Genomic DNA, 27,894 nt, shown 5'->3' with positions numbered 1-27,894 from the left:
AAACGCTTTACATATATATGGTATGAATGTATATAAGTAGGTGCAATGTGTTTAGACTTTTCAGATCCCTTCTGCTGATGGTAATACAAATCAAATAAGACAATACCAATCTACCGATTCGATATAATTTATAAATTATATTAAATGAGAAAAAAAAATACGGGCAAAACTTTATTCTTGACAGAATTAGGTTTTGATTTGACAAATTAAAATTTTCCGAAAAGTAAGATTTTGCTTTCCTCTTGTTTGAGTAAATGAACTATACCATGATTCAATTATAGAAGGCTAGTCATCTATGACATAAACGTTTGCAAGAGAATTTGTTTGAAGACACGAATATATTTACTTTTTAACATCTTAATTTCAAAATGGCACACCTCGAAAGCATTTTTAATTTAACGCCTTCTCTAGCGGACATAAAGGGAGCGATTCAAAAAATACACGCAGCGATTGCAGCAAAAATGCTGGTATGTATTCGTCTTAATTCTATTATGTAACTGATGCATATTAACATAATTTTTGTTTAAAGAAAATGAAATTGATTTCCGATATGCTTTTGGGATTCCAAGTATTAGGACAATCTTTGCAACGCAAGCAATCGGAAGCGTATATGTAATTTGATTTTAACATGGCTGAACTTGTTTTTGGTAAAACTAAATACTAATGTTTTTATATAAAAAAGATTGTAATTAATTATTCTTTATATCACATTAGAATATTCAGTCAAATATTATTACTCAAAAAGAAGGTGGTCGTGAAAAATTCGAAAAAATGTTCCCTTCTAGGAATAGACTCTTATCATTACCATTTATTGGAAATGATACATAAACTGTTGAGCAACGTTCGACCAGGAGTTCTTGAGAAAATAACGACAACCGAAACTGGCATTATGTAAGTATACAATAAACCTTTTCTAATTTGCCATTCCTTACATATTATATATATGTACATATGTACTCATAAACACATTTTTTAGAGCTTGTATTTGGTTTCCAATTCCCTTCGTTGGCGATTTCAACACCCAAATGATGGCGCTGCGTTTACTAGTCATGTTTCTAAAGTGTGTAGATTCAAAAAGCCTTCAAAATGAACTTGATAAGATTCGTGGTGTACCCAAATCTTTCATGAAGAATGAGCTGACCGCGGCGATATCTGTTGGAAATTTTCATACAGCCAAATTCGAAAACGTAAGATTAAACTGGATTTGAACTACGTTAAAATTTAGAATACATATGGATTAAAACACGTTTAGTTGGCAACTAAAAACTTATTGTTAAGAAATCTGCAGGCACCCCAATACTAGGACTCAGGTGTTTAGAAAGTCGCTAAGCCTCTTGTTTCAAATATTGTAGAGAACTTTTATATTGATGTATGTATTCATTATAGAATTTTCCGATTAACTGTTAGGAAGCATTTTTGAAAAATGTTTACGGAATATCTAGAGTTTCCGATTATAGTAAATCAGGAAAAAGTCAAGCAAAATGGCGGTCTATTTCACATTAAAGTTGTAGTATCTAGGTTAAGTTAGGTTAGGTTGAAGCGGTTGTGCTGTGGGACACCCTCAGGCTCATAGCCCATTGTGATGCCGCGTGGGGAGCTTGTCCATATCTCTCCTAAAACCAGTGTGTGCTTTTCAAAAATTTTAAAATGCCTCTGATTTCTGTAGAACTGAGATCTTCCAACTCATTAAAAAATTGTTTACCCAGAATACATAGTAAACCTGCGTCTGGATAGAGCAGTGCAGTGGCACAGTAGGTGCGAGATTGTCTCTTCCTCGTCCTCATCTAGACAACTTCTACAGAAGTCATGTGTTTGCACACCCACCCTTTGGGCGTGTCTACCTATTAGACAGTGCCCGTTATGACTGAGATCAATGTGCTAAGACTGTGTTTATTTTGGTTCAGCAGAGATTCTTTGCGTTTAGCATTTAGAGTCGGCCACAGTTGACGAGCGATTTTGCAGGTGGTTTCATTACGCCATCTTTCGTTTGCTTTTTTTACAATTTCTTCAAGAATGAGTAGCTTACATGTTTGTAAGGGTATCCCTATGTTATTATCTATGTACTCATCAGACAATTTATTGCCGAGTCTCGCTGGTTCATTAGCTCTACAGTTACCCTCAATGTCGCGATGGCTAGGAACCAATGTTACCTTTAGGTGAAATAACTCAGCCATCATCTTAACGAGGATGTGCGGCATTTCATGGCTACCTTGGAGGTTGTCGACTGTTTTGTGAGGGATTTTATCGCCACTTGGCTATCAGTGAAAATGTAGATATCATTTCCGGAAAGCGCATCACACTGTATTAGTGTCGCGGCTTTTCTTATTGCCATCAGTTCAGCCTGAAAGACATTACAGTAGTCGGGGAGCCGAAAACTGAAGGAGATCCCCAGATGTTCGAAATATACACCTCCGCCCACCCTGCCCTCGAGCTTTGAGCCATTTGTGTATACATGAATGTACTCGCCCTGTCTCACATCTTCCCCTTATAAAATAGCCGATTATGCGAGCAAGCGACAGTTTTTCTCTATTCGAACCTCACCTAGCGAATGGTTTTATTAAACTAAAATGGTACGCGAATCACTAGAATATTCGATTAACCGAATAGTAAGAACACTGAAGCCATCCTGGAACATCTGAAGACCTCAAATCTGAAGCAAGACTGGTGAGGAAAGGTTCATAACACACTATGGTTTGGTTGATTTGCCTAAATGCTTCTATGTATGACTTAAGTATTTTCTCGTTAAGTCATAAAAAATCTATAAAATTTGACACAGCAATAAAATTTATAAATTGAATACTCGCTATATGAGAGGGCTTTAATCTGAATGATTCCTCTTTTAGATTGAATGGCTTAGGTGTACAGCTCAGACTAACTGTAGTAAAATATTCACGAATTATTATTAGCGACCCAATGTTACAGATAACGATTAGCTTCCCGTTGTTCGACTAACAGATAAATTTATATTCATTGCTTGTTAAAAAATAAAGCCAAATGTCTGCGGAAATTGTGTTTACAATTGAGTTCGTTACTGCGAACCAAGTGGACTCAGCCACAAAAGTATTTATACTGAGACTATTATTTGCCAAAAGAAATTGAATTTTTCTTATTTTATTTATATTTTAAAACAAATAAGGAAGGCTAAATACGGTCCGCACTAAACATTTTATATATACGCGCGCACATCTTAATAATATTCAATTTGGTCTGGTTGTTAGTTTTTGGAATAAAAGAAATCATAGACAATGAGAGAGACTTTGGCTTGTAACAGCAGAGAAATAGGCGAAAATGTATTTTAAATATAAAAAGTGTGCGTGGATTTTAGCCGATCTCAATAAATTTACCGTCTCTAGAAATAGTGAACGTGCGTTATGGTGAATAACAATCGATATAGTGAATACCGACATTTTTAAATTACTTTCAAATTTTTAATAAATATATTGAGCAAAATTTTGACACCAACTCCAAACATAAAGCACCAAAAATAAAAACTTGCAGAATAATCTAAATAAAATGATAGCGGATATTCATCTAAATTATTCTTTGGCTGTTGATGGCTAGAAAAGCTGTTGTTATTTGACGTTAGCATTTGATTTGTTTTTTGTCGAGTGTAATCATTTGGGTGTGAAAGGGTGTTGTTTTGCATGTACCTAAACGTTTCCTAATGCCATTAATTGATAGCGCCATAACGCTCGTAAAGAAAAAATCGGAAAATCGTTATCTTTTCGATGAAACACCAATATAGTTAGTTAACTAAATCAACAAATTCGGAAATAAATAAAAAATCACTTAGTACTATTTTGACCAAACAATGGGATCACTAAGAGCAAGACCCTTAGAAAATAATAGAAAATATGTACCAAGTTCGGGCGAGCTTTATTAAGTTCTTATCGAGATTCAGCGATTACCCAAAAGTGGGTAAGCATATTATTTATTTTTTTTAGATATTTTCGTTGTACTTTTGGTTTACTTATAAGCATAGCAGAGATATCAAGTTTTTGTTTTTTTCTTTTTTGAAAATGACTGCTATGTACGGGAAGTGGGATGTTGATTGATCGATTTAGCGCTTTTTCAGTACCAACTATATTACCTTAGAAAAAGAACAATACGAGGGCTGCCTCTTACATTTTTCGCCTTTACTATACTACATTTAATTCGATATTTTTAACGAAGGGTTTGGTATTTTTAGGTAGCTTGGGTTTGTAGTAAGTTAAAGTTATTTTGATAATTTAATGGTTTATTTTCTAAAAAAATTAAATTATTTAGGACTTTCAAACTTTTAGCAAAACATATCAAAATTAATAACAAAAGTAATGCATTTTTTTCACTAAAAACAAACTGTGCAAAATTAATAGGAGTACCTAATAATTAAATAAAATCTCAGTATTGGACGAAGCAAGTTGGACATATCTAATATATGATCAGAACAAAGTAATTAATTGATTGCTTCTCTAATGCGTTTATTTTTCCGTCTCGCACACAAGCGCAAAATATGTTCATATGTTCAGAGGGTTCTGGGGACTCTTTGTTACGCAATTATTTTTTTTAATGGATTTAACAAACTTTTACTAGTCTGACACCGTAAAATATGCGGTTTTATGACCTTCATTGCAATTTATTTCAAAAATAACCTCCTTTGTGTAAAATTTTGGGTTTTGCATTAATATATTGTATAATCTGCGCGTTTTCCTCAGTTATATTAAGAATTCTAAAAAAGCCACTTGGGTCACCTGCGAGTGGTTCTAGAGACCGAGTATGTTTCCTTCATTTGATCGACAGCATCTACTCCATCGCCTTCGATTGATTATAAAATGTTTCGCTTCGGGCTTGACTTTCGCGCCCATTTCATCACCTATTCCGTCGTCTGTATGGAAAGAGGATAGCATAAGTAAACATTCCCCCTATATCTTTTTTGTACACATTTGTACACTTATCTCTTCCCTCTTGCGATTCCTCGCACCATTTCGATATTTTAATCTTTATTACCACCCGTCTCGATATCACAAGATTCACTTTGATTCAATGTCACTTTGATGACTACTCCAGTATGTACAATATATGCTTTCACAATCGCTTGCGTCAAAATCTTCTCCCACCTCGCGCTCATCATCAAAATTTCATCAAACCAAGATGCAATTTGTGAAGTATCAGTTGCCATACGACGTCGCTTGCTATCGATTTCCATTATAGCGCCAAAAAACCTATACGAAAATAATTGTAAGGATACGTTTCACGCGTTAATTACAAAAACAAACAAAAAACACACACACCAAATACTAACGCAGTTAGGCGCGCAATGAGCGAAATGTCGCATAGATAAGAAAACCACTTCCTTTGATATCTATTCGCACACTTAGTGCTTCGAATGTTGGTTGCCAGACAGAAAAAGCATTATCTTAAAGATACGCATCGCCGTTATTCTAAAGTTAACTATAAACTTTGAAAATCTGACAATTTTAAAATTGCATGAGTAAATGGCTCATAGCGCGCCTTCTGGAGGGTTAATACAATGCCTCGAACAATAAGGCCTGGAATTGCGTCACTTGCTTTTTATCAACCTTTACTGCGAACATTGGAAAAATGAGTGGTGATGCTCGACATCTACCGAAAACTTAAATCTGTCTCACTAATGCCTTTTATTAAATTAGTTTACATTGTCCATAAGTTTTACTCACTTTTCTTTCTTATAATTCACTTACATATAAATAAGTAGGTGTGATGCTTTCTCTAATGCAGTATGTTCTGTTTTTATGCGGCTTTTTTTTATGCGGTTTTGAAATAGTGCGGTTTTTTTTTAAATTACAAAATGCATGTCGACCTATCGGGAATTGTACATATAAACAAGATTCTAAACCAGCTAAGCAAAAACTCATCACAGATTACATCAGAAATGCTAACCCTACAAGTATGGAAGATATATAAGGATATAATTTTCAAAGATACAATATTTTGTTTATGCGATTTTATTTAATTATTTCAGATTCATGCGGTCTATGGAACGTATCTATAGTAATAATATGGGACTAGTGCCCTTTTTTATGCGATTTTATTACATTATTTCAGATTTATGCGGTTTTAGCATTTGAAACGTATCTATAGTTTTACTATAGAACTAGTAGCTTTTTTTATGCTGTTTTTTTTATGCTGTTTCTTGCGGAACGTATCTACCGCATAAAAACAGAACCTACTGTACATATAAACTACTCACCAACCAGCGTATTTGTTCACAGTCAGCAACAAAAATGTTAGCGAAATTCCAATTTTTTCATTTCTACTTTAACTGAAATGATTAATTGCACTGGAATTTGACACAAACATTTTCTGCGTTATAATAATACAACCATGAACATGGAATGCTAAAGAAAGGAAGGAGATAAATGCATGAAAGACACGTTCCTAGCCATTTATATGCGTATGTATGTGTGTGAGAAGAAATATTAAAATGGATTGCTATGGCGAAAACAAGAAAACGCAATAATGAATTCAATTCCTCAGCTCCACAATTCTCATGGAGTACGCAACATCGCTTCACTAACAACCCAGCAATTGTGTTTCATTTCATGTGACCTCCTTTGAAGAGCGCAAATTAATCACGGAAAGTCAGATGCTTCTGGCAATTCCAGGTGAATAATAATTTCAACAGTGTCCTGCTTCCCAAACAAGGACTGCCGAAAGTGAGCAAGAACCGCTTACTAATTTAATAGTAACAATGTCTTTATATATTGGGGGCGAGGAAGATGTTAACATTTGTTCTGAAAGTCTAGCCACGATTCAGGCTCTGACGGTCACATAGTGCAGATCCACACTAGTCAATTCCTGTAAGGAGGAGATCAACTATTTTGGGTGTGCAGGTAACATTTCTCTGACCTGGGTTTCAGAACATACAAACATAAAGGGAAATGAAATTGCTGCTGAGCTTGCCAGGGTGAGGACTGAATTGGCCTCAGAGATCTCCTGCCCAGTCATGGGTATCCCTCTGACCGTTGTTAATGGGGAATTGCATAACTTATTTCTTAGCTAAGCGCAGAGGAGATGCAGCTCCAATTCTTCATGTGCTATTTCGAGAACCCTTTGGCTCCAGTGCAATAAACGCAGGACTCCCGAAAGTGCTGGCGACTTCCCGCCATTCAATTTCAAAACTCGTAGCTGTCTTTACCGGTCATTGGACGATCGATACACACGCGGAAAAAATAGGTCTACAATTTAACCCCCATTGCAGAAGCTATGGGGACCTGTTGCAGTGCGCCAACCTTAATCCCATCAATCTTCTCCGTAACATCAACAGCTCTAGCTGGCTGTAGATATCTGCCCGTTGGAGGTCTCATAATGGTATCAAAACGCCGCTGGGGAGTCCTAGAGTGGTACTTCAACCATTTCATCCATCTATCTATCCACCTATGTCCTTCCATGCATGTCAATCAGAGCTCCCTTAGTCTCAACATTCTATTAAACATATTAGATTAAAAAAACATTTTTTGTAAATCACACAAATTCTACACGGTTATTATTGAAAATATTATTCGTCGCTAGTCATGACTTCCTTTTTCGTAGCCATCCACGCATATACCCACGCCACTTGTGAGAATATAATCGCCCAGCAGGCGGAAATCTGAAGAAGTAATATCTGGGCTTATACGCAGTTGAATTGAAGTTCACTCATTCAGTATTGTCAATTGAGTTTTAAAGCTCTGAAAAACATATGTCCGAGCGCTGTGGGGCTAGAACTACACAGTACAGAGCTAATTCTACTAAATGCACAGCACCCGCTTCAATCCAAGAATATTCGGCTAAGCCATCGAGGATGATCCAATCGTGAAAAGCGGATATGCCATTTTTCGCTTTGGGTTTTTCAAAAACATAACGTTTTGTTTTTCCTTTTAGCAGCCATTTGCTAGTAAAAAAACATTTATTTGCTTTCGGATCATTCGAAATGTTGTCAAGCGGTAGAAAATATTTTGCTGAGTCCCATCAATGCAGATTCAGGTTTGTTTGTTGCAACTGATACAGGTCTCCTCTATCGAAGTCGACGCCTTCGTAGCGCTGACAAAGCAATAATTCCGCCAAATAACGCAACATTTGGCGCAAATGGCGATGTCGAAAATAAAGGGTTTTCCAATAAGAGGTGTTATTTTGATATTCAAAGAAAAATTATATTTTTTAACATAAATGATATACTTTTCATGAAATTTTCCATATCCGAATTCCAAAGTGGCTGCCCTAGGTCCTCGATAGCCAGTAATGGAAATTTTTATTTTGGCCCGAACGCGTACCGTTACTTGTCTGTTTCTATACTGCAGCTGTCTAGTTCACAAGTGTCAGATATGATTGACGTAAGACACCCTTTGCAACAAATATAAATCTTCCGATAGTATTGAGGAGGAATTGTTTTAGATACATCGGCTAACCATCTGACATTTTTAAAAACATGAACGTCGTGCCGTTGCTGTTTGCGTTGTATGAAGGAATCGGATCAGTGAAGTTTACTTGCAAAGTTGACTGCAAACGAAGAAATTTATTTTGAATGCATTCGGCACTGATGATATGGTCTTCAAATGAGGACGGCATATTTCAGCTTAGACAGTACCAGCCAGGTAAATAGTGACTTTAAAGTGTATGAATCTATAAAACCAGAAGCAAAAGACCGAATGAAGCCAACTGTGGAATACGATTTGGCGATGAAAAAATTCAAAAGACTAAAAAATTTAAAATTGGAATCAAAAACTACTCCCAAATCAGAAAATTAATTAAGAATGTTTAGACGTAAGTTCTTTATATATTATAATATGAGGTAGAGATTAAATGCTTAGACTTAGAAAATGACACATGAGGAGATTTCTTAATATTTAGTTGAAGTAGATCCTTAGCACACCACGGCACGACGTTCTTGAGGTCTGATTGTAGATTGTATGAACGAGACAGGCTTAATACAGTCTTTAAAAGTTCATGAGGCCCTTAAAATGTTCCTTTATCTCCCCACTCACGAGCTTCGTCAAAGTATAATAAACGCTCATTTTGAACTCCTCTACCCACAGCGAAAAATTTCGGCGAATGCTCCAATTAAAATTCAGATTTTGATGTTTCGGGCTTTGTGTGTATGTGTGTATGTGTGTACGTATGCATGTATGTTTTCGTTATTTGTTAATATGTACGCTTTTATGCTTAGTAATGGTGTGGCAGAGAAACTGTTGACGGTTCATTTGAAATGTTGCACTTGACAGCCAGCGGAGATGTGAACTATGAAACGATGACAGCCAACAATAAATGAATCGTCATCGTCAACGCGCTTTCAACAATTGCTTTTGTCGTTTTATCAAAAGCAGCAATGAAGGCGGCAACAACGACACGGGGCAACATAATTCTCGGAAGTGAGATCGTAGGATGCAGCCATAGAACAATACACATACACAGGCATTGGCACATTCAGCTCTCAAAGAGGAAAACCAATTGCTGAGTTGCATGTGAAATGAATTGTGGCCATCACACAGGCAGACCATCGACGAAAGTCAAGCTGATGAAGTAACTATGGCAGCAACATTTTCCTTTCTCTTTATCGTCGACATTCTTTTGCATGAAGTTAAGTGGAGCGCAAAGGGTGTGTCGCCGCTAGGACATGCAATCAAAAAGGTCCTTCACTTTGGACGTGCTCGCATGCAAACGTGCGCGTCCCAGCTAAACAGCTATTCATCAGTGGGTGTGTGAGTGATCTTTTACACATTCACAGATGCAGGCATATATGTGCATGTGTGTGTGCAGGTGTGAGGTATGTCTCGCAGTGTCGTGTGGTGCTTGCGTTGACAGCATGAATGATGATGTGGGGAATGTGAAATACTTTCTTATAAATCAATTAGGCGTGCAGAGCAGCGGCAGCAGCAGCAGCAGAATCAACCACAATGGAATTAAAGCTCTTTTAGTAGTAGCAGCAGCAGCTCTGCTTGTGTTTTTGTGGTCAGTGAGACGGCAATTGCTGGCGGTCAGTTTAACTAACGCTTGACCGATGCTTGATGACTCTTAAGCTTCCACACGTAAAAAAGGCATAAGAGATGGAAAAGAATAATAGCACTTGAAACTGGTTGAATTTATAAATTAAATTTTTTCTTTCTAAACCCGAGAATGTCCTGTAAGAAAAGCAGAAAAAACGTTGAGTCACAACTCTAACTGTTCAATAAAATTCGGTATCCTAAAAGGAATTTTGATTTTTTCATATATACGAGTATACATATATATGAGGGCAGTTTAATGAGCACCCGTGTTTGATGACAGAGGGCGTTCCTGAGGGAAGTTGGTGTTAGGATCCTGTGCTGCCATCTATCAAACGACGGCTAAACAAATTTCAGACTGATTGATAGCTTAGTTTGGATTTGGCAGCTATTCGAGTAAGACGTGTTTCATGATTTTCGCTAAGATGGAAAAAGACCAGTAATTCGATTTTAGTTTTTGGATGGGAAAAAATGCGTAGAAATAAAAGGAAGAGATGCTGTCTATGGGGATGATTCGAACATCGATTTTTGATCATCAGGAAATCATTCAAAAAATCCACGACGTGATTCTCGCTGATCGACGAACGAAAGTGCGCGAAGTAACAGGTACATAGGTGTGTCGACCGGAACGGCAATTAATATGATAAGTTGGCGATGAAAAAATTGTCGGCCCGATGGGTGCCGCTTACAAGAAACAACAGCAGATGTGGCTGTTAACTTCGATGCAGGGTTTGGAGCAATTTAAGCGAGATCCGAAGAAATTTTTGCGTAGAGTTGTCACCGTTTACGAAACCTAGATTCATCCCATCGGCCATCGACAGTCCCATCGGGCGGAAAAGTCATGGTGCCGTTTTTTGGGATGCGAACAGTGTCATTTTCACCGATTTAGAAAAAGGAAGAACGATAACTGGAAAATATTACAGTGAGTTATTGGACTCTCTAAAAGGGCAAAAAATAAAATAAAAAAGGAAAAGGAAAATAAAAAATTTTGAAAAAATGGTATCTTCTTTTTACGGGTATTATTGAACTGCCCTCGTACGTATATACTTTAAAAAAGTCAGCGCTAAAGGAATACTATAAACGAGATTCGACTGCAAAGACATTTGTTCTGTCGATCAACCGAAAGAGCTGTCAGAAAGAAACATAGCTATTCTTATATAACAGGCTGCTTTATAAATGGTGGTTAAGTTTCAAGGGCCATTGCTGATTTTGAATAAAATACAATTTTTTTACGAAATTACTGTCATTTCTCTTTATTATGATAATATTCGTATGGTTCAATAACGTATATATACGTCGGTTGCACACCTCCATCCGATGGTCCAAGTTTTCGATGACGCTGAGGCATAATTGAGGTTCTATGCCGTTAATGTGCCGAATTATCTCATCCTTTAGCTCTTGAATTATTGCTGGATTATAGGTGTACACCTTTTCTTTCAAATAACCCTAAAGAAAGAAGTCCAACGGCGTCAAATCACAAGATCTTGGCGGCCAATTGTCATCGCCGGGACGTGAGACTATTCGGCCATCAATTTTTTCGCGCAAAAGAGCCATTGTTTCGTTACCTGTGTGACAAGTGGCACCGTCCTGTTGAAACCACATATCGTCCACATCCGTATCTTCCAATTCGGGCCATAAAAAGCTCATTATCATCTCATATCATCGATAGCGAACACTATTCACAGTAACTGCCTGACCGGCCTCATTTTGGAAAAAATACGCCCCAAAGATGCCGCCGGCCCATAAACAGCACCAAACAGTCACTCTTTGTGGGTGCATTGGTTTTTCGGCAATCACTCTTGGATTATCATTCGCCCAAATGCGGCAATTCTGCTTATTGACGAATCCACTGAGGTGAAGATTGCCTCATCACTGAAGATGATTTTCTTCGAAAACTGGTCATTCACTGTTGCCATTTCCTGCCACCATTCTGACGCGTTGCTTGATTGTGTATCTTTCCATGATTCAAATTGAATTAGTCTGAAATTGCAAAATGTCAAATGAAATGCAGAAAAAAACTTGATGTTTAGGTGTCGTTCACATTCAACATCGGCCCTTGAAATTTAACCACCCTTTATATTTTAATATAATATAAAAATTTTTAAGTATTGTATAAATCTTAAAGTCTTTTTGTCTAATTGAAAGAACGAAGTACCTTTTGTCATCAAACAAAAAAAACTAGATACCTTTATAAACGAACAACATTTAATTCCTAACATCTTATTTGAAATAATTTTGACACATTAACTTTATTAAATTATTAAGTCTTATAAAATCGAGATTAATAAAAAAATATTAGTTAGTCAAAAAATAGCCAATAAATATTGAAAATTCAATTTATATTGACTTGCACAGAAATCTTTTCAATATAAATGAAATACTTCACTTAATAAGTATTAAATCGTCATTCTAGAGACACTTTCCGGTGAATTTACCATGTTTCGACTTACATATCTTATCTTAATAGAAAGAGCGACGGGCGACGTGTAAATAATTTAGAGCCAATATCAAATCTACAATCTTTAAAATGTTACTATCAAATGAACTTTCAAACACAATTTCAAATTTCAATCCATTTTAATAATTTGATTATAACTCAACTCCACTTGATTAAAAGGTTGGCCTGATCGCGCGATGAACACTCTTCACAGAGCGTCGATTTTCGTAATGGAATTGTACGATTTGTAAAGGCTGTTGAGGTGTAAGTCTTTCCCTGATGAAATTTCAATGAATACTTAAAGAAGTATATATTTAGTTTGGCGAGATCTGTCAAAAAACCCCTTTTGTGAAAAGTAATCACCGCCTTATCTCATCACCTCTTATAAGCTACGTTTTGATCTGATATAGATTTCAATGAAAATTTCTGAAAATTATTATTCTAATAAAATATTCTAATAACAATGATTTATAAACTGAAAAACCATCTTAAGTTAGATAACTCATGAATTATCAGTTACAGGACAGATTCCTCTGAGTAGACTAAAATACCATCAAATTTTTTAAGGTTTAAAGTTTTTCAGATAATTTTATGAGCTGAGAGAAATTTTCCGAATTTCTTCGCCAACAACTGTTTTCAATAAATTTTCATATCTATCTCCGTGCATTCATGTACTTGCACATACATACGTACTAAGTCCATATTCACATTTTGATAAATGGAACTATTTGCTGTACTTATTTGTTCAACTTTTCTTCACTTCTTATCATTTATTGGAATACTTTCTTCTGCATAAATATGGAAGGAAATGTGTGAAAGTATCTTTGAATAAACGCTAAATCTTTATAAGTAAATGTGCTTGGCCAAAATCGTGGACACGTACATATGTAAAGGGTCCTTCAAGTTCGAATTTATTTTAAAGCAGTGCTCATTTTTTACTGCTGTCACACCTATATGGCGTCCCTCTTTACAGGCGTTAAGTAGAAAATCTATAATTCTTTGAATTGGGTCCAAAAATCATATAAAAATAATTAAAATCCGAGCGATTTTGCTTTAAAAATCGTCTTTTAGACGAAGCTCGTCTCCGATTTGAAGAAAGAAACAAAGCACAATCAGCGTATTTCGGCATTGGAAAGTCTGCGGTAATATAGTATATAAAGCTTTTCTCTCAAGTTATAATTTGGTTCGACATCAAATGTCTGGTGGTGTCATTCAGAAATTTTTCATTAAAATTTAAGTTGCAGTTTCGCTTGCCGCCAACGGATTAAGTTATCGATATATGTTTTTTGCCTATTGCTGATGATATAAATTTTGAAGATGTGTGGTTTCTACAAGGCGTTGACGCATGCCAGATAGTCAACCATAAAATCAGTTTAATGTACACAAATTTTCGGAATGAGTGGGAGTAATAATTTCACATTATTCTGCAGCAATTTGGGCACCAAACTATCCGATTTATCCCGTTTGAACTATTTTCAGTGAAAATATCACATCGAGGGAGCTTTTTAGAACAAATCCAAATCAAGTGAAGTTTTGAAAGATAATATTTGACGCAAAATCAACCAGAGAGGGCCCCAAATTGGTATTAAATGTCATGGAAAAATGCACCAAAGGAATCGATACTTTAAGCGTGACAATTGGAGGTCATTTGGAAAACATAATTTTTTCAAAAATTATAGATCCTCTTCTGCATAACTCTGAGAGCAGAAAACTAATCTTATTCGAATTGAAAAAAGGAAGCTCTATCTCAAAGGACCCTGAGTATGCGTAAGTGAAATCGCACATGTTTATTTCATCGCGAAATGATGAAGTTTAGCGCACAAAATTTATGGCAATGCGATGAATAGACGTCAAATGAATCAAAGTATGAAATCAAAGCAAAAAACTCTAGCACAAAATGCAGAACGCGAAAATATGAAAGCATTGAATGCGAAACTAAACCTCAACTGCAATATTCACCGTTCTATGCGCGACTCTGTGTTTCTCTGACATTGGTGACGGTTAGCGGAAGTCTCCTTGTGCAGCTGTTCGACTATGTGCAACCAATTTTTTGCCATCGCGTTTTGCGTGGTTGAGGTTAATGACAGCAGCGTCCGCGATGGCGCTCACATCTATACTGAGGCTGACATTTACAATGACGAATGGGTACCACGCTCACTTACTCATACTATTATGTCAGTGCATATTTGTATGCATGTAAATATATGTATATGAATTTGCTGGTGGTAGCTGAGTTGAATCACCATGACGCCGGTGGATGCGACAGTATTTGAAATGTGCTTCATTTCTTACATATTTCTCAATTGATCCTCTCTTGCCTGCTCCGTCCCTCACAGGCGGGGGAGACTGTTGCTTCAATCAACACTGGCGTCTGTCATGTCATTGTCACTGTCACTGTCGAAGATGGCTGCGGCGTAGCGTATGAACAAAAATAGCAGCGTTAAGTGAAATGTCCCTGCATTGAATGCAAACGATCTGACAGAAATAGGGCAAGGTGACTACGGAGCTAGCAAAAGTACGCACTTATAGAATGCAAAACAAAAACCAAAAATGAAATAAACACAAAAAGGTTGTGTGAACAGTTATAGCATTAAAACGTAGAATGTTAATAGACTTTGTGCTGCAACCTGGAGCAGGAGGGAAGGCGAAGTAGATGGAATAGCTAGTAACTGAATTGTCATCAGCTTAATGGGACAAGCAACGTGTCTCAAGTAGAGTGACTTGAAGTGTTCGCTACATTTAAAGGCTCGCTGACCTTCGCACCATGGCGTCTAGGCGACCTTGAATGTGACTGCTTAAGTATGTGCGACATGCGATTCTCGCACATTTGCATATCCATGCGTGCATGTTTTGCGCTTTGCGTGAGTGTTAGTAGATGTCACCCAGAGCTCACTGTAACATTTATTCGGTGCGCGTATGAACTCCGTTATTGGATTACTCAAGTCAATTTACGTTTGTTATGCAAATTTAAATGGGATTTACAATTGAAAACCCTTCCAGTGTGCCTCGACAAGTGTGGTAGTGGGAGTATTTACGAATGTGCACAAATGATGCGTCGAATTTTGCTCAATATGCAGATTATTGCGGAGAGCGCTAGGCATAAGGAGAATTATTCTCCATATAATCAATATTCTGTACTTTCTCGACTATACTAGGGCAAGTAAATTCAAGAATATAGATTGAAATTTAAAGCTTTTAATATGAGCCATTTCCGAAACAATTTCAATTTTCCACAAATGGGGAACTGCGGAAGAAGTACCTGACCGCTGAGGTTGTTAGTTAAATTTGTTTTAATTAAGGTAGGCGTGTCTCTTAAATAGCGAGACCGTAGAAAAAATACTCACACGCTGCCATGTGTCACGCTGTCATTGCTGGTAACGTGAAGTCTTCTTATTTAAAAGGAGATAGCAGGAGGAGCTGATAGAAGAAAAGGCTTCCATCACTATTTCAAATAATGTACGGGGCGCATAGAGCATTTAGGGTAAAGAAAGAGGGTGTAATGAAGGCAATAATAAGTAAACACAAACGTACGAAATCAAAATTAAATATTTTATGGCTAATAGCTACGCCTCCGACTATGCTTCCCAAACATTAGAATTGAATCAAGATGGAACTCTGAACAGTACGATAGATGGATGGGTAAACTAAAACTCGATTTAAAAAAGTTGGTTCAAGGAAACATGGGGAACTTAACTTAACAGTTTTTGTCCGTACACGGGTTTTGCAAGTATTTGAGACGAATGGGAAAAGTGAACTTGCATTTATACGGATTCTCAATACGATGATGCGGAACACACCTTCTCGGAATGCGAAAGGTGGAACACACAGATCAGCTCTGCAATGGCCCATTGGTGTATGTACACCTGAAGAAATAATCGAAGGAATGATAATAGGCGAAGAAAAATGGAATTCCGTCGCTAATTTCGTTGGGGATGTTATCCGAAAACAGAGCCTACAGAAATGGAAACTTAGGCTGAAGAGCATTAAGTATATGTTTTTCAAAACAGGCCTTAGAGGTCCAATCTACTTCGAAGCAATGTGGAAGGAGACCCGGGGTAGAGGAAAAAATCCAAGAGAAGAGAAGGAATATTTTAACTGGAGTCATCATACACGTGGTCGCGACGGTTACTATATGGCCCGAAAGGATTCTTAACCCTACCTCACCGCCAAAAAAAAAAGAATAGCGACACGTCGTATTTCAAATGAAGTTTGCTGAAGGCAGCTGAAAATCATATAAGCTCGCTAGTCCACCACATTTTCATACATTCATACTGATTTCATTTGGGAAAAAATGCGCTGAATTCATACAAACATCAGCTGAAAGGCCACCAGAAAAGAAGGCACGTAAAAATCGACTTGGCCTGGCCAAATGAGTAATACAGTTACAATAACTGAATGACTGTTTTTGCCTCACATATAGGTTTGGCACAAATTTGTAGTTCTCGTATTAGGTGCGCAACTAAGTTCCCGCTGTTTGTCAATAGATGCCGCCAGCAGTGTGTGCTAGTCGATTCTAACATAACCTAAACGTCATAAACAAACTGCTTCGACACATTAGTGATTTTGTTTTGGTACGAGTATCATATACTTTTGGTTTTGTGAAAATGTGTGATTTTGTGCCGAATAATCGTCATTTGCGGGAAATTTTGATTTTCCTCTTTCACTCGAAAAAAACGGCGGCTGAAGCGCATCGAAAGCTACAAAAAGTTTGTGGAGATGCTGCTTTAAGTGACACAACGTGCCGAGATTGGTTCCGTCCCTTCAAAGTCGGTGATTTTAAAGGTGACGACCGTCCGCGTGAAAGAAGGCCAAAAACCTTCGAAGAAGCTGAATTGGAGGCATTGCTTAATGAGGATCCGTGTCAAACGCAAGCAGAGCCCGCTTCAGTATTAGGAGTTACCCACCAACCCATTTCCAAGCGATTGCACGATTTGATAATGATTAAAAAACAGGGGACTTGGGTTCGCTATGAGTTAAAACCAAGGGATGTTGAACGTCTTTTTTCGCCTGTGAACAACTGCTCCCTCGGCAAAAAAGAAAGGGTTTTCTTCATCGCAACGGGACGGGTGATGAAAAATGGATTCATTACAGCAATCCAAAGAAAAGAGCATAACAACGCTCGGCCTCACGTTGCCAAACCCGTTAAAACCTACCTGCAAACACTGAAATGGGGAATCCTACCCCACTCGCCATATTTTCCAGATATTGCGCCGTCCGATTATCACCTGTTTCGATCGATGACACATGGTCTAGCTGACCAGCAGTTCCATTCATATGAAGACATCAAAACATGGCTTGATCCGTAGATAGCCTCAAAATATGAACAGTTTTACCGCGACGGTATACGAGACCTACCAGAAAGATGGGAAAAAATAGTAGCCAGCGAAACTCACTTAACGACGGCAGCGATTACGCAAATTTGCAGCTTAATCTCTGTATACCCACACGATCCTTTTTTTTTTGCAGTTATTCAATTCAATTCAATTCAATTTATTTGATTTGTTTTGTACATAGTAAGACAGAGTCTTGTGGTAGTACATCTTCTTATAATTCTAGAATACGAGGATGGTATACATAGAAATTCTACTTAGATTTAAAAATATTTTAACTATTAAACTTATAGACTAAAACTTAGAGTAGTAAGTGAGAAGAAGAGAAAGATGGTGGGAATGGGAGAAGGAAAGGGGTATTAAAGGTTAGAAGTAATTAGAAACTGCAGTTTTAAAACACCTTGCTTGTTTTATAAGCTTTATTGTAGTTGGTATTGAATTCCATAGTTTAATGGCACTGACAAAGAACATGCGTTCTGATTCCAAGTAAGTGTAAGTCGGAACAATTAGATTCAATGTTCGGGTGCACTGGCATTGTTTAATGTTTTTATACAGGTACAATGGTTTTTGTGTGTATATTAGTTTATGCAGGAACAAAACAGAGCGTATTTTGAGATACGAGTCGAGGTTATGATCGAGAATCTGTTTTGAGTAGACAGATATATGGTCATATTTCCTTTTTTCAAACACGAAACGCGCTGCATTATTTAAAGCGATTTGCAATTTTTGTTTCGAATTATTATCAAGCCTGCAATATACTAATTCAGCGTATGATACAATGAGGAACAATGAGTGATCTAACAAGTTTTAATTTAGTTTGCCGTGGCAGTAAGTAGGCAGTACAATATAGCTTTCTAAGAATATTATATACCTTGTTTACAACAAAGTTTACATGGTCAACGCATGATAGTCTTGAATTTATTCTGAAACCCAGGTTACTATGTCATCAAAGTTAATATTTACTTCATTAAGTAATATTCGCGGCAAAGAGCTAAGTTCATACTTTGAATGAGAAATAGCAATCGCCTTCGTCTTTGACTCATTTAATTTTAAGTTGTTAGATTTGGACCAGTTAGAAATACGTGTGAGGTCTTCATTAAGCCTTGCTATCAAATCTTCAATAAGACCTATTGGCCTTGACAGGTAGATCTGGGTGTCATCAGCATAGAGGTGAATCGACGAATTTTGGCAACACTCAACAATATCATTAATGAAAATGCAAAATAAAATTGGACCTAAAATAGAGCCCTGCGGCACACCTGACGTAATTGGTTTTAGACTTGAGTAGTTATCGCCACACTTAACTTGTTGTAGCCGATTCGAGAGGTAACTTTTTATTAGTTGCAGAGAAAATGCTCCAAACTTATAGTGATAGCACAATTTTCTCAGTAAAATGTTGTGATCAATAGTATCAAATGCTTTTGAAAAATCGAGTAATACTAGCACTGTTAGGTAGTTTTTATCATAAGCAGAGCGAACATCTTCAAAAATTTTAAGCATAGCTGTGGTGCAACTATGCAGACTTCTGAAACCCGACTGGAAATTACTCAGCAGATTATTCTTGTCCAAGTAGCAGGTAATTTGTCGCGCCAAAAATTTTTCAAATACTTTCGATAGGGCAGGTAAAATGCTTATTGGTCTGAAGTGCTGAGGAGCGGTAGAGCATTTTGTTTTTGGCACAGGTATTATATTTGCTGTCTTCCAAAGATATGGAAATGTAGATGAGGTGATTGAAAAGTTAATTATGTGCGTAAGTGATGGTATTACAAATGGTAGAATAATTTTAAGAAATTTAAGGCAAATGCCGTCGGTCCCTATAGCATTAGATTTGACAGTATGTATACACTGTATCAAATCCTTCCCCGACTTTTTCGCTGCCAAAAGCTGCTCTATGAGCCAAACAATAAATTTGTAACGCTCTCTGACGAATCCACATGATAAATATTCATTTTCATACATTTTACTTTTCTACAAAGATGGACGCTGTCACATCATGTGGCTTTTGACTCATAGCCAATTTAGATACAAAATCTTTGCCAATCAGTACACCAAAACTTAAGTTTTTCGCCCATACCTAGAATTATCCTCCTAAAGTAATTCCTTCAAAAAGATATAACCAAATCTCTATATTTAATATTGTAAAAGAGTCAACGACGGTAATAACACCAAGGACATCACTATGAACGCACTCGCACACCCATTAAAAAGGAATTTAATAAAATTGCACAAAAGCTACTCAGTCCATCCTCAAGTAGAGAATTTCTACGCAAAAAATAAAAATGCATATCTACTATCACTGCCCTCTGCAAAATTTTGTCAATATTTCAGCAACATTCCAACTTAAAAGCCCGTGTCACTTAGTCTAACACCTAGGAAGGAACCCCTTACTGCTAACATCTTGGGAATTTCCGCAGCTGTTGCTTTTGAGCGCGTACAAGGCGCAGCTATAGTTACACAAAGAAGAAAGTAGTTAGCAGCAAACAACACAGAATGAAAGAACCACACAAAACAGTGAAAATCAAAGATAACACACTTCAATCTGGAGGAGGCATGCAGACGCTTTGAGTTCGGTTCATTGAGTGCAGAGCAAACATTTTCCCACACTTTTGAGGTTTGACTACAGCCGTCTACTTTTTACTTTGACTGACTTACTGACATAGCCGCGCCCGTAGCTTACAACTTTGTTGCTGCTTCAGTGCCCGTTTCTTCGCTTTGCCACACCCGCATCTCTCTGTTTGTCTGACATTTATGCTTTTCAACAATTTTACTGACGCTGCCCCTTTTTTCTGCTCTACTCCCTCGCACATAGCTCATGCCGCCACTTAACAGAAGACTTGCATACAGAAACAAATGACTGACTGCTCGCCCGCACACACCTCTCCTTGGCGGACTACCCCACCCTTGGCTAGTTGGTAGGCGCAACTTTCGCATTGAGTTTTGCAAGCGCACGGGCCAGTGCAAATGTTTAAGTTGGCTTCCGGCGCCGGAGGATAAAAGTCAAATAGAAGAGGTTTCCTGTCATTCTTTCATTCGGCCATGCAACGTTGCCACGATGCCTCGACGTTCAAAGCCAGACCCTTCAATGCTCCACTTTACTTTGTTTCCCATCCGGTTTATTCTTCCTACTCAAATTTGTGCGCTTTCGCTTGTACTTTTGTGAGTGTATGACTGTGTGATATTGAGCTATTGCTATCGCATTGCTCATTGGGCTTTCATCAACAGGCATTAGTTGAAGCTTTTCACTTTCCGGCTTACTTACTTGCATTCACGGAAGGGTCCATCGGGACAAAAGGGTACGCACCCCACATCACAGTGCCATTTTTTGCACACATCTTCGCGTATGTGTGTGTATGAGTGTAAGAGATGTAAATTTAAGATTCAATGTAAGTTTCTGGTGTTCTGCCTTTTTCGCAAGCGCTTGCGAAAAGATTACACACAGCTTTTGAATAACCGGCCGATTTTTTGTTTTTGAAACTTCCATCAGTAAGAATCTGCATCTACAATTTTCTTCTCGATTTTCTGATGTTTTGTTGGGCAAATCTTGAAGTGTAAGACTCTGGTTACCCTTCGTACTCACTTGCAAAGGCTGTGTTTTTGAATATATAGAAGTTTCGACTGGTATTCAGTAGGTGCAGAGTCCTACAATTCAGTTTTCATTAAAAAAAGAGACAAGTAGTTGCGAAGTGGTATTAATCCGCAAAGGACCCATCGACCATCGATGCTTAACGACAATGGGAACTCTACAGATAAATATTTTATGTTGTTACTTCCTGCATTAATCGCCTAAGCTTTGAATGGTTCAATGCAATAATTGCGATAATAAGACAAAACTTTGGTAACCGAATATCCCTCTGGTAATAATTGGGTGCATAGCCCTATTAGGCCGTTATTGATAAATCCTCCTCGATTATTTTGCGCATTACGTATTAGAAAGATAATATTGTAGTCTGTGCAGGGAAAAGCAGCACAAAATTGGATAATCCGAACGTGGATGTACTCGAAATTACGTGTAATATTAACACTTAATGTCTTAAAATTTGAAAGCCAAAAAGACCAAAATATTGACTGTTTTTTTTTTGATTTGTGTACCTTTGCTGGGAAAAAACTGACACTCCCATCCAAAGTGAAAAAATTCAGTAAAAAAATAAGTTGATTGAGTTTTCTTAAATAAAACAAATGACTTTACGAAAGGCAAAATGCGTTACAAATTTTAGTAAATGGGCTGCAGGTATACAGAGGGGTTTCAATAAATGCCGAACAGGTTAGCTTAATAGCCTTTTCTTTGGTTGAATAATTTTTATAAAAATAAAGGCATTGCTTAGGAAATGGAAAAACTATACCCAAAATAAAATTTTACATCTTTATTTTGAAATATTCACTGAGTTTCTTTTGATGTTTCCATAAGGTGAGGAAAAATTGTTCATCCTAATGGAAGACTTATAACTTTTGCACATAACACCTTACGTCAATCATATCTGACACTTGTGAACTAGACAACTTTTAGTTCTGCCTTTCCCAAACTGAATAAAGACATCAGGCACATAGTCGACGCACTCCCGTATCGGCACCCACGGCACTCTTGACAGCTATGACTTCGAGGCTGTAAGAGACTTCATTTATTTAGGAACCAGCATTGACATCGATAACAATCTCAGCCTTGAAATCCAACGAAGAATATTTCTTGCCAACAAGTGCTGCTTGGACTAAGTAGGCAACTGAGAAGTGAAGTCCTCTCTCGACGAACAAATCTAACACTTATAAGGCTCATGATGAGAGCTCGTCCTATTGTATGGCGTAGAAGCTTAGACGAGGACAATATCCGATAAGGCATCACTTGAAGTGTTTGAGAGAAATATTCTTTGGATCTTTCCGCGTTGGTGACTGCGAGTATAGTAGGCGAAAAAAAATTAGCTGTATGAGCTTTACGACGGCATTGACATAGCGGAGAGAATAAAGATCCAACGGCTACGTTGGCTGGGTCATGTCGTTCGAATGGACACTAATGCTCTGGCTCTGAAAGTATTCGATGCGGTACCAGCTGATGGTAGCAGAGGAAGAGAAAGGTCTCCTCTGCGTTGGAAAAATTAGATGGAGAAGGGCTTGACTTCACTTAGAGTTTTAGTGTATCCAACTGGCGAGAACACGAGAAAGAAAAGACTGGCGCGCTTTGTTAAACTCGGCCAAAATCGCGTAAACGGTTATAGTGCCAATCAAGAAGAAGAAGAACTTGACAGTTGTAGTATACATATAAATAGACAAGTAATGGCAATTGCAAAATCCATAGTTATTTATGGATTTATGGAAAGTTAATAATAATAAATGTGTAGTTCCAAATGTGTTTCCCTTGTATATGCAATTGAGTTTTATAAATAGAGATTTTCCGTAAAATTTGAAGTTTCGTTCTGGTAGTTAAAAGAGTAAACTATTCTCGATACAAATATTTTTTTTTCTTTCAATTGTTAGTTATAAGAAATCAAAATCAGACGCACAGAACTCAGCCTCAAAACTCATATTGATCTGATTTTTTTAACCTTTTGCAAAAGACCTTTTATACATAGTTTTAGAGCGGGCTATGAATGTATAATGTGTCTTGGCTTTTGAGGAGGGCCCTTAAGCTACTTTATTTAACTCACCGAACTTTACTACCATCCCTAAAAGGAGATTGATACAAATTTAAGATTTATATTAAAAAAGCACCCTTTATATGGCTATAAAAGGTTTTTCAATAACAGGTGTTAGGTGTTAAACAGGAGAGATGATTAATGATTTTTTATGGCCGGAATTGGATGGTATTGATCTCGACAACGTTTATTGTCAACAAGACGGCGCTACGTGCCACAAAAGCAACGAAACCATTGGTATTTTACGGGAAAAGTTTCCGGACCGTGTTATTTGTCGAAGAGGTGATCACAATTGGCCAAAGAAATCTTGGGACCCCGTGAAAGAGAAGGTGTACGCCACCAGCCCCTTTGCAATTCATGAAAAGGATATTGTCCTTTAAGCGTGGTCGTGGTGATCATTTGCCTGTTGTTAATATATTTTCCACTATTAACGCCATACCTTCCTTTTTATAAAAAAACAAACATCCGATCATTTATATTAAAAAATAGCATTTTTCTTTGAATATCAAAATAATATCTCTTATTAGATAACCCATATAAACACTATTATAGCAAAACAAACTTTTTTTCTAAATGTTGAAGCACCACTTTCAACAACTTACAGCTAAGCAAATGTAATATATTAAACTCTTCTTTTGGAGAATTTCGACAAAAGGAAAACTGTACCACCAAAAGCTGCCTATACTCAAGCCATTCAAATGGTCTCTATGACCTCAATTCGTGTGTGTCTGCATTTGTACGAAATTTGAAAATTGTATGCGAGCAATGAGAAGCCATTAACTGCCCAGCGCTTTCATGTGAGTGCTAAATATTAACAGCATATGATACTAACAAATATTCCTTTCTGCAAGTGTATGCGTACAAGGTTATTATCCTTTCTCGAAAAGTAAAAATCATTTAATTTTTTTTTTGGTAATTGTTTGTAGTACAAATCCAGACGGCTTAATTTGCATGAAGTTAAAAATATTTCACAAAAGTTTGTATGCATATTTACTATAAACAAGATCTGAAGCACTTCAACAACAAAATCTTAAACTTTAACGCTTTTCACCGTTTTTTTTTTTTTTTTGTTTATAGATTACTAAGCGGCAGAAAGCTGGTAGACCAGTTTGTCTTGATCTTCGAAGTTTTTCCAGTTAACTTCCCGCTCCTCCTCTGTGCTCGCCTGGCCTTTAAATTCAGCTATCGTTTATTTAAGAAATTTTGTCTTTCCTTATACAAAGAGCAGCAATGGAAATCTTCTGTTTATTTGAGGCTTAACCCTCGAACGACTGATGCGTCAAAAATATTTTAGTAGTTGTATTGCTTTTTAAAGCACGACCCAACTTCTATTCCCAAAAACAGCATGATGATTTTTTCTGAAACTAATTTCATTTAAAATTCATAAAAAAGCGACTTAAGAAGAAGCAAAGTATTAACATTTTTGAAAAAATACTTCTATTCAGTTTAAAGGCTTTACGAAATTTCATAAAACGAGTGAGACGGTAAATAAAGAGTATTATCTGTTGCATTGAGCAACATTTAATAGAGACCAAGTTCACCAAAAAGCACAGAAATGTGGGAAACAATACTTCAACATGGTAGCAAATAATTTCACAGGATTCGCGAATTATTTATTAACTTCTTTATTTCATTATTTATTTACTTAAGTCTTATGCAACAACTGTTCACTTGCAAACATTGACAATTCAGTGCTTAAGCTACGAAAATTAATGTAACACCAAAATTATGCTTCCACATTTTAAATGCATTTTTACAGTTCGAACGCATCTGATTTTATTAATTATAAAATTCATGTAAAAATATTATAAAATATGACTTAGGCAAAAATAAATCAAAGACTAAGTTCGGTGTTCTTATAAATTGGAGCCTTCCTAGCATAGCTATGATACTTCCAACTTGAAGAAAAAGAGTTCATATTGCAGAGCCAGCGTTGAGAGATGTGAAAATTAATGCAATCTAAAAGAAAGTGGCAAACAAGTACCCAATTAACAAAACCAAAGTCAATACCAAAGACAAATGAGAGGGAGATAATAGTTTGCTTACAGGCTTCAGAGGCTTCAAAAAATCGATTTTTTTTTTTTTGCATAAATGTCTTCCCAAACTATCCAAGAATGTGTCCTCAAAATTTCAGAAGCAAATTCAAAATACTTGCGCAGTTACAGAAGAAATTGTGAGCACGAGCGGATTTTTTATATACAAAAACTTTGACGCGCGATTTCTCCGTTTTTTTACGATTTTTCCTAATTGGCGGGAAAGATAGGGAAAAAGTTAAACTAGATAACATTTATTGTATTCGAAATTAAATTCTCATTGTAGTTGAACCCAAAAAAGCTTTAAGAAAATTAAGATTAACCTACTTTTTAAACAGTCTAAAGTGAATTTGTGTTTCGAAAAAAAATGATTTTTTTTTTTAATTTAGTTGTTGAATTTCTCACTTTTTGTTTACTTTTTTCGGTTTAACTAGAAGCTATACTATACTTAAATAAAAATTTTTTTGGGTTTTTGGTTTCAGATGAAAATTGCGACCTGCATCTTTCCCGCCGCACGGCACATGCACACTCGAGGCGCCTCGGCAAAATGCTTTCACCAGGCATAATATGACATATCTTTTAATGAAAAAATTTAAGAAGACTGCTGAAACTCAATACAATAACACCTGAAAGTTTCGTTTCAATCGAATAAATATTCCTTCCCAAAAAAATCCACGAAAAAATCGATTTTTTGAAGCCTCTAAAGCAGGCGCCCCTCTTAAGTTGATTAGCTTACATCTGGCACTATACGATGGGATTGGGTTCACAAAACTAAAGGCTGCACAGAGCGAACAAATACCTCTTGGACACACTCAAGATTTTAATGCGGCAGTCAAAATAAGGTCTCTAAATGGAGATCGCATATTCAAGAAACAGCAAAATGATAGACATTTGTTTTTTTAATAGCGATCGCCCCCCGGCAAGCAATCGCAAGCCTTCAAGTGCATTTCTGCCAGCTAAAACAGCTCCTCATAAAAAAATATCTGCCGTTCGGAGTCGGCTTAAAACTGTAGGTCCCTCCATTTGTGGAGGACGCACGTCACAAGGAGCTCGCCCAAACAGCTAAGAGAAGTGTACGAGTCAATTATTTTTTTTTTTCAAGTTTGGATCGAGGTAGGGATGTATATAAAGACTTCAGGGTAAACGGATCCCTAATATCGAGCTAAAATGGCAAATGAAAGCTAGCATAGCACAAGATTTGGCAATGGTACAATTAATATGACTTACGAATAAAAACTTTGAGTCAAAATAAAATAAAAAAAAAAAAACAAAAATGTATTATAGAAATATCTTGATTTCAATGCCACTTCCCGAAGATATTTTTCATCCAAAGTAAAATTACTGTATCTACGAATGTAAGTTCAATCAGCTCAGTCTATAGAAGTAACACAAACACACATACCACATCCCACTCTTTATCAAATACTGCAAAGCCCTTCTGTTTTTCTAATCTTTCTCATTTTCACAGCTTGAAAAAGAAACTTTTTTTTATTTCTTAGTTCATAAAACAAGATTATTTTCTTTGATTCCGCACTTAAATTCGAAGAGAAACCCCACAATTCTCATATACTTCCTATTTCTCAGATAATGTTTCACAAAGATTTTCTACCAATGATTGTTTATTGCAATTAATGCTTCTAAAGGTTCCTTCATGCATAAGTTTCTTAGTAATAGCACTTTTACAAGTAAACTTTTATAAATCAAATGGTTTGAGCAGCAATTTATGGTTAATCTCAATAATATTTTACATTAATATTTGAGTTCAGCAAAACTTTTCCATTTTCATTAAATATCTTATCTCTTCGGTCGCATAGACTCTACGCTTCATGAAATATTCCGTTTTGGTGGCATGACCAAACAGTCATTGTTCTTCGCCGTGCCCAGGCGTATGCCTTCACTCCTGACAACAAGCACTTCAGCGGCATAATGAAGCAACACTTGAGCACAAATGAGATATTAGCATAATCCACAATCCGCAATTTACAGTCCGCTCTAGTCCGTTGCCTACAAACCGACACCATCAAAGCTAAGGCGTTCCCAGCCTCAAGAACCACATCAATCATAACAACAGACAATGCACGCCAGATACCTACTCGTAGTTGTTTGTACTTCTGCTACTTGGGCGCGGCAATTGCTCATTAATGCCGACAAACATAAACAGCAAATAACTCGTAATAAGTTTCACTTCCACTTTCCCGGAGCCACTATTTCGCATGCGGATATGCATAAGTGATATACTATGTAAATATATGCATGTGTTTTATGTCAATGTCCCTCATCAAGGGATGCTGCTTGGGAGGGGAACAGCTTGTTAGCTGTCAAAGAGTGTTTTTAACTGCTGAGATATGGGCGCGCTTAAGGACACGTTGCCATCCGGTTTGAGTGGACGTGATTGTGAAAGACCATCGCACATTGAAAAGCTGACCACAAGTCACACCAAAGAGCAAAACGGCCATTAGAATCACAAAGAAAATGGACAAAAGAAAAAGAAAAAAA

At 36.9% G+C, this 27,894-nt stretch overlaps 1 protein-coding gene across 1 annotated transcript; it reads left to right on the top strand.

The window, feature by feature from the left end:
* Positions 1-766: 766 nt before the first annotated feature.
* Positions 767-27,540, top strand: LOC128856409 (uncharacterized). The gene is made up of 3 exons (XM_054091707.1): positions 767-891; positions 977-1,187; positions 27,385-27,540. Exons 1-3 carry the CDS (start codon positions 818-820, stop codon positions 27,538-27,540), a joined length of 441 nt encoding a protein of 146 aa, XP_053947682.1. The 5' UTR covers positions 767-817.
* Positions 27,541-27,894: the final 354 nt, after the last annotated feature.

Source organism: Anastrepha ludens, chromosome 3 (assembly GCF_028408465.1).
Source record: "Anastrepha ludens isolate Willacy chromosome 3, idAnaLude1.1, whole genome shotgun sequence".
Classification (NCBI taxonomy): Eukaryota; Metazoa; Arthropoda; class Insecta; order Diptera; family Tephritidae; genus Anastrepha; species Anastrepha ludens.
The sequence above is the reverse complement of the archived record's forward strand: the minus strand, read 5'-3'. Positions and strand labels throughout refer to the sequence as shown.

Excerpts from the sequence above, each read along its gene's own strand:
- LOC128856409 (XM_054091707.1), top strand. The coding sequence starts at position 818 with ATGATACATAAACTGTTGAGCAACGTTCGACCAGGAGTTCTTGAGAAA. Across the intron at positions 892-976 it reads ACAACCGAAACTGGCATTAT|AGCTTGTATTTGGTTTCCAA; the intron begins GTAAGTATACAA and ends CACATTTTTTAG. Across the intron at positions 1,188-27,384 it reads ATACAGCCAAATTCGAAAAC|TCCGCTCTAGTCCGTTGCCT; the intron begins GTAAGATTAAAC and ends CGCAATTTACAG.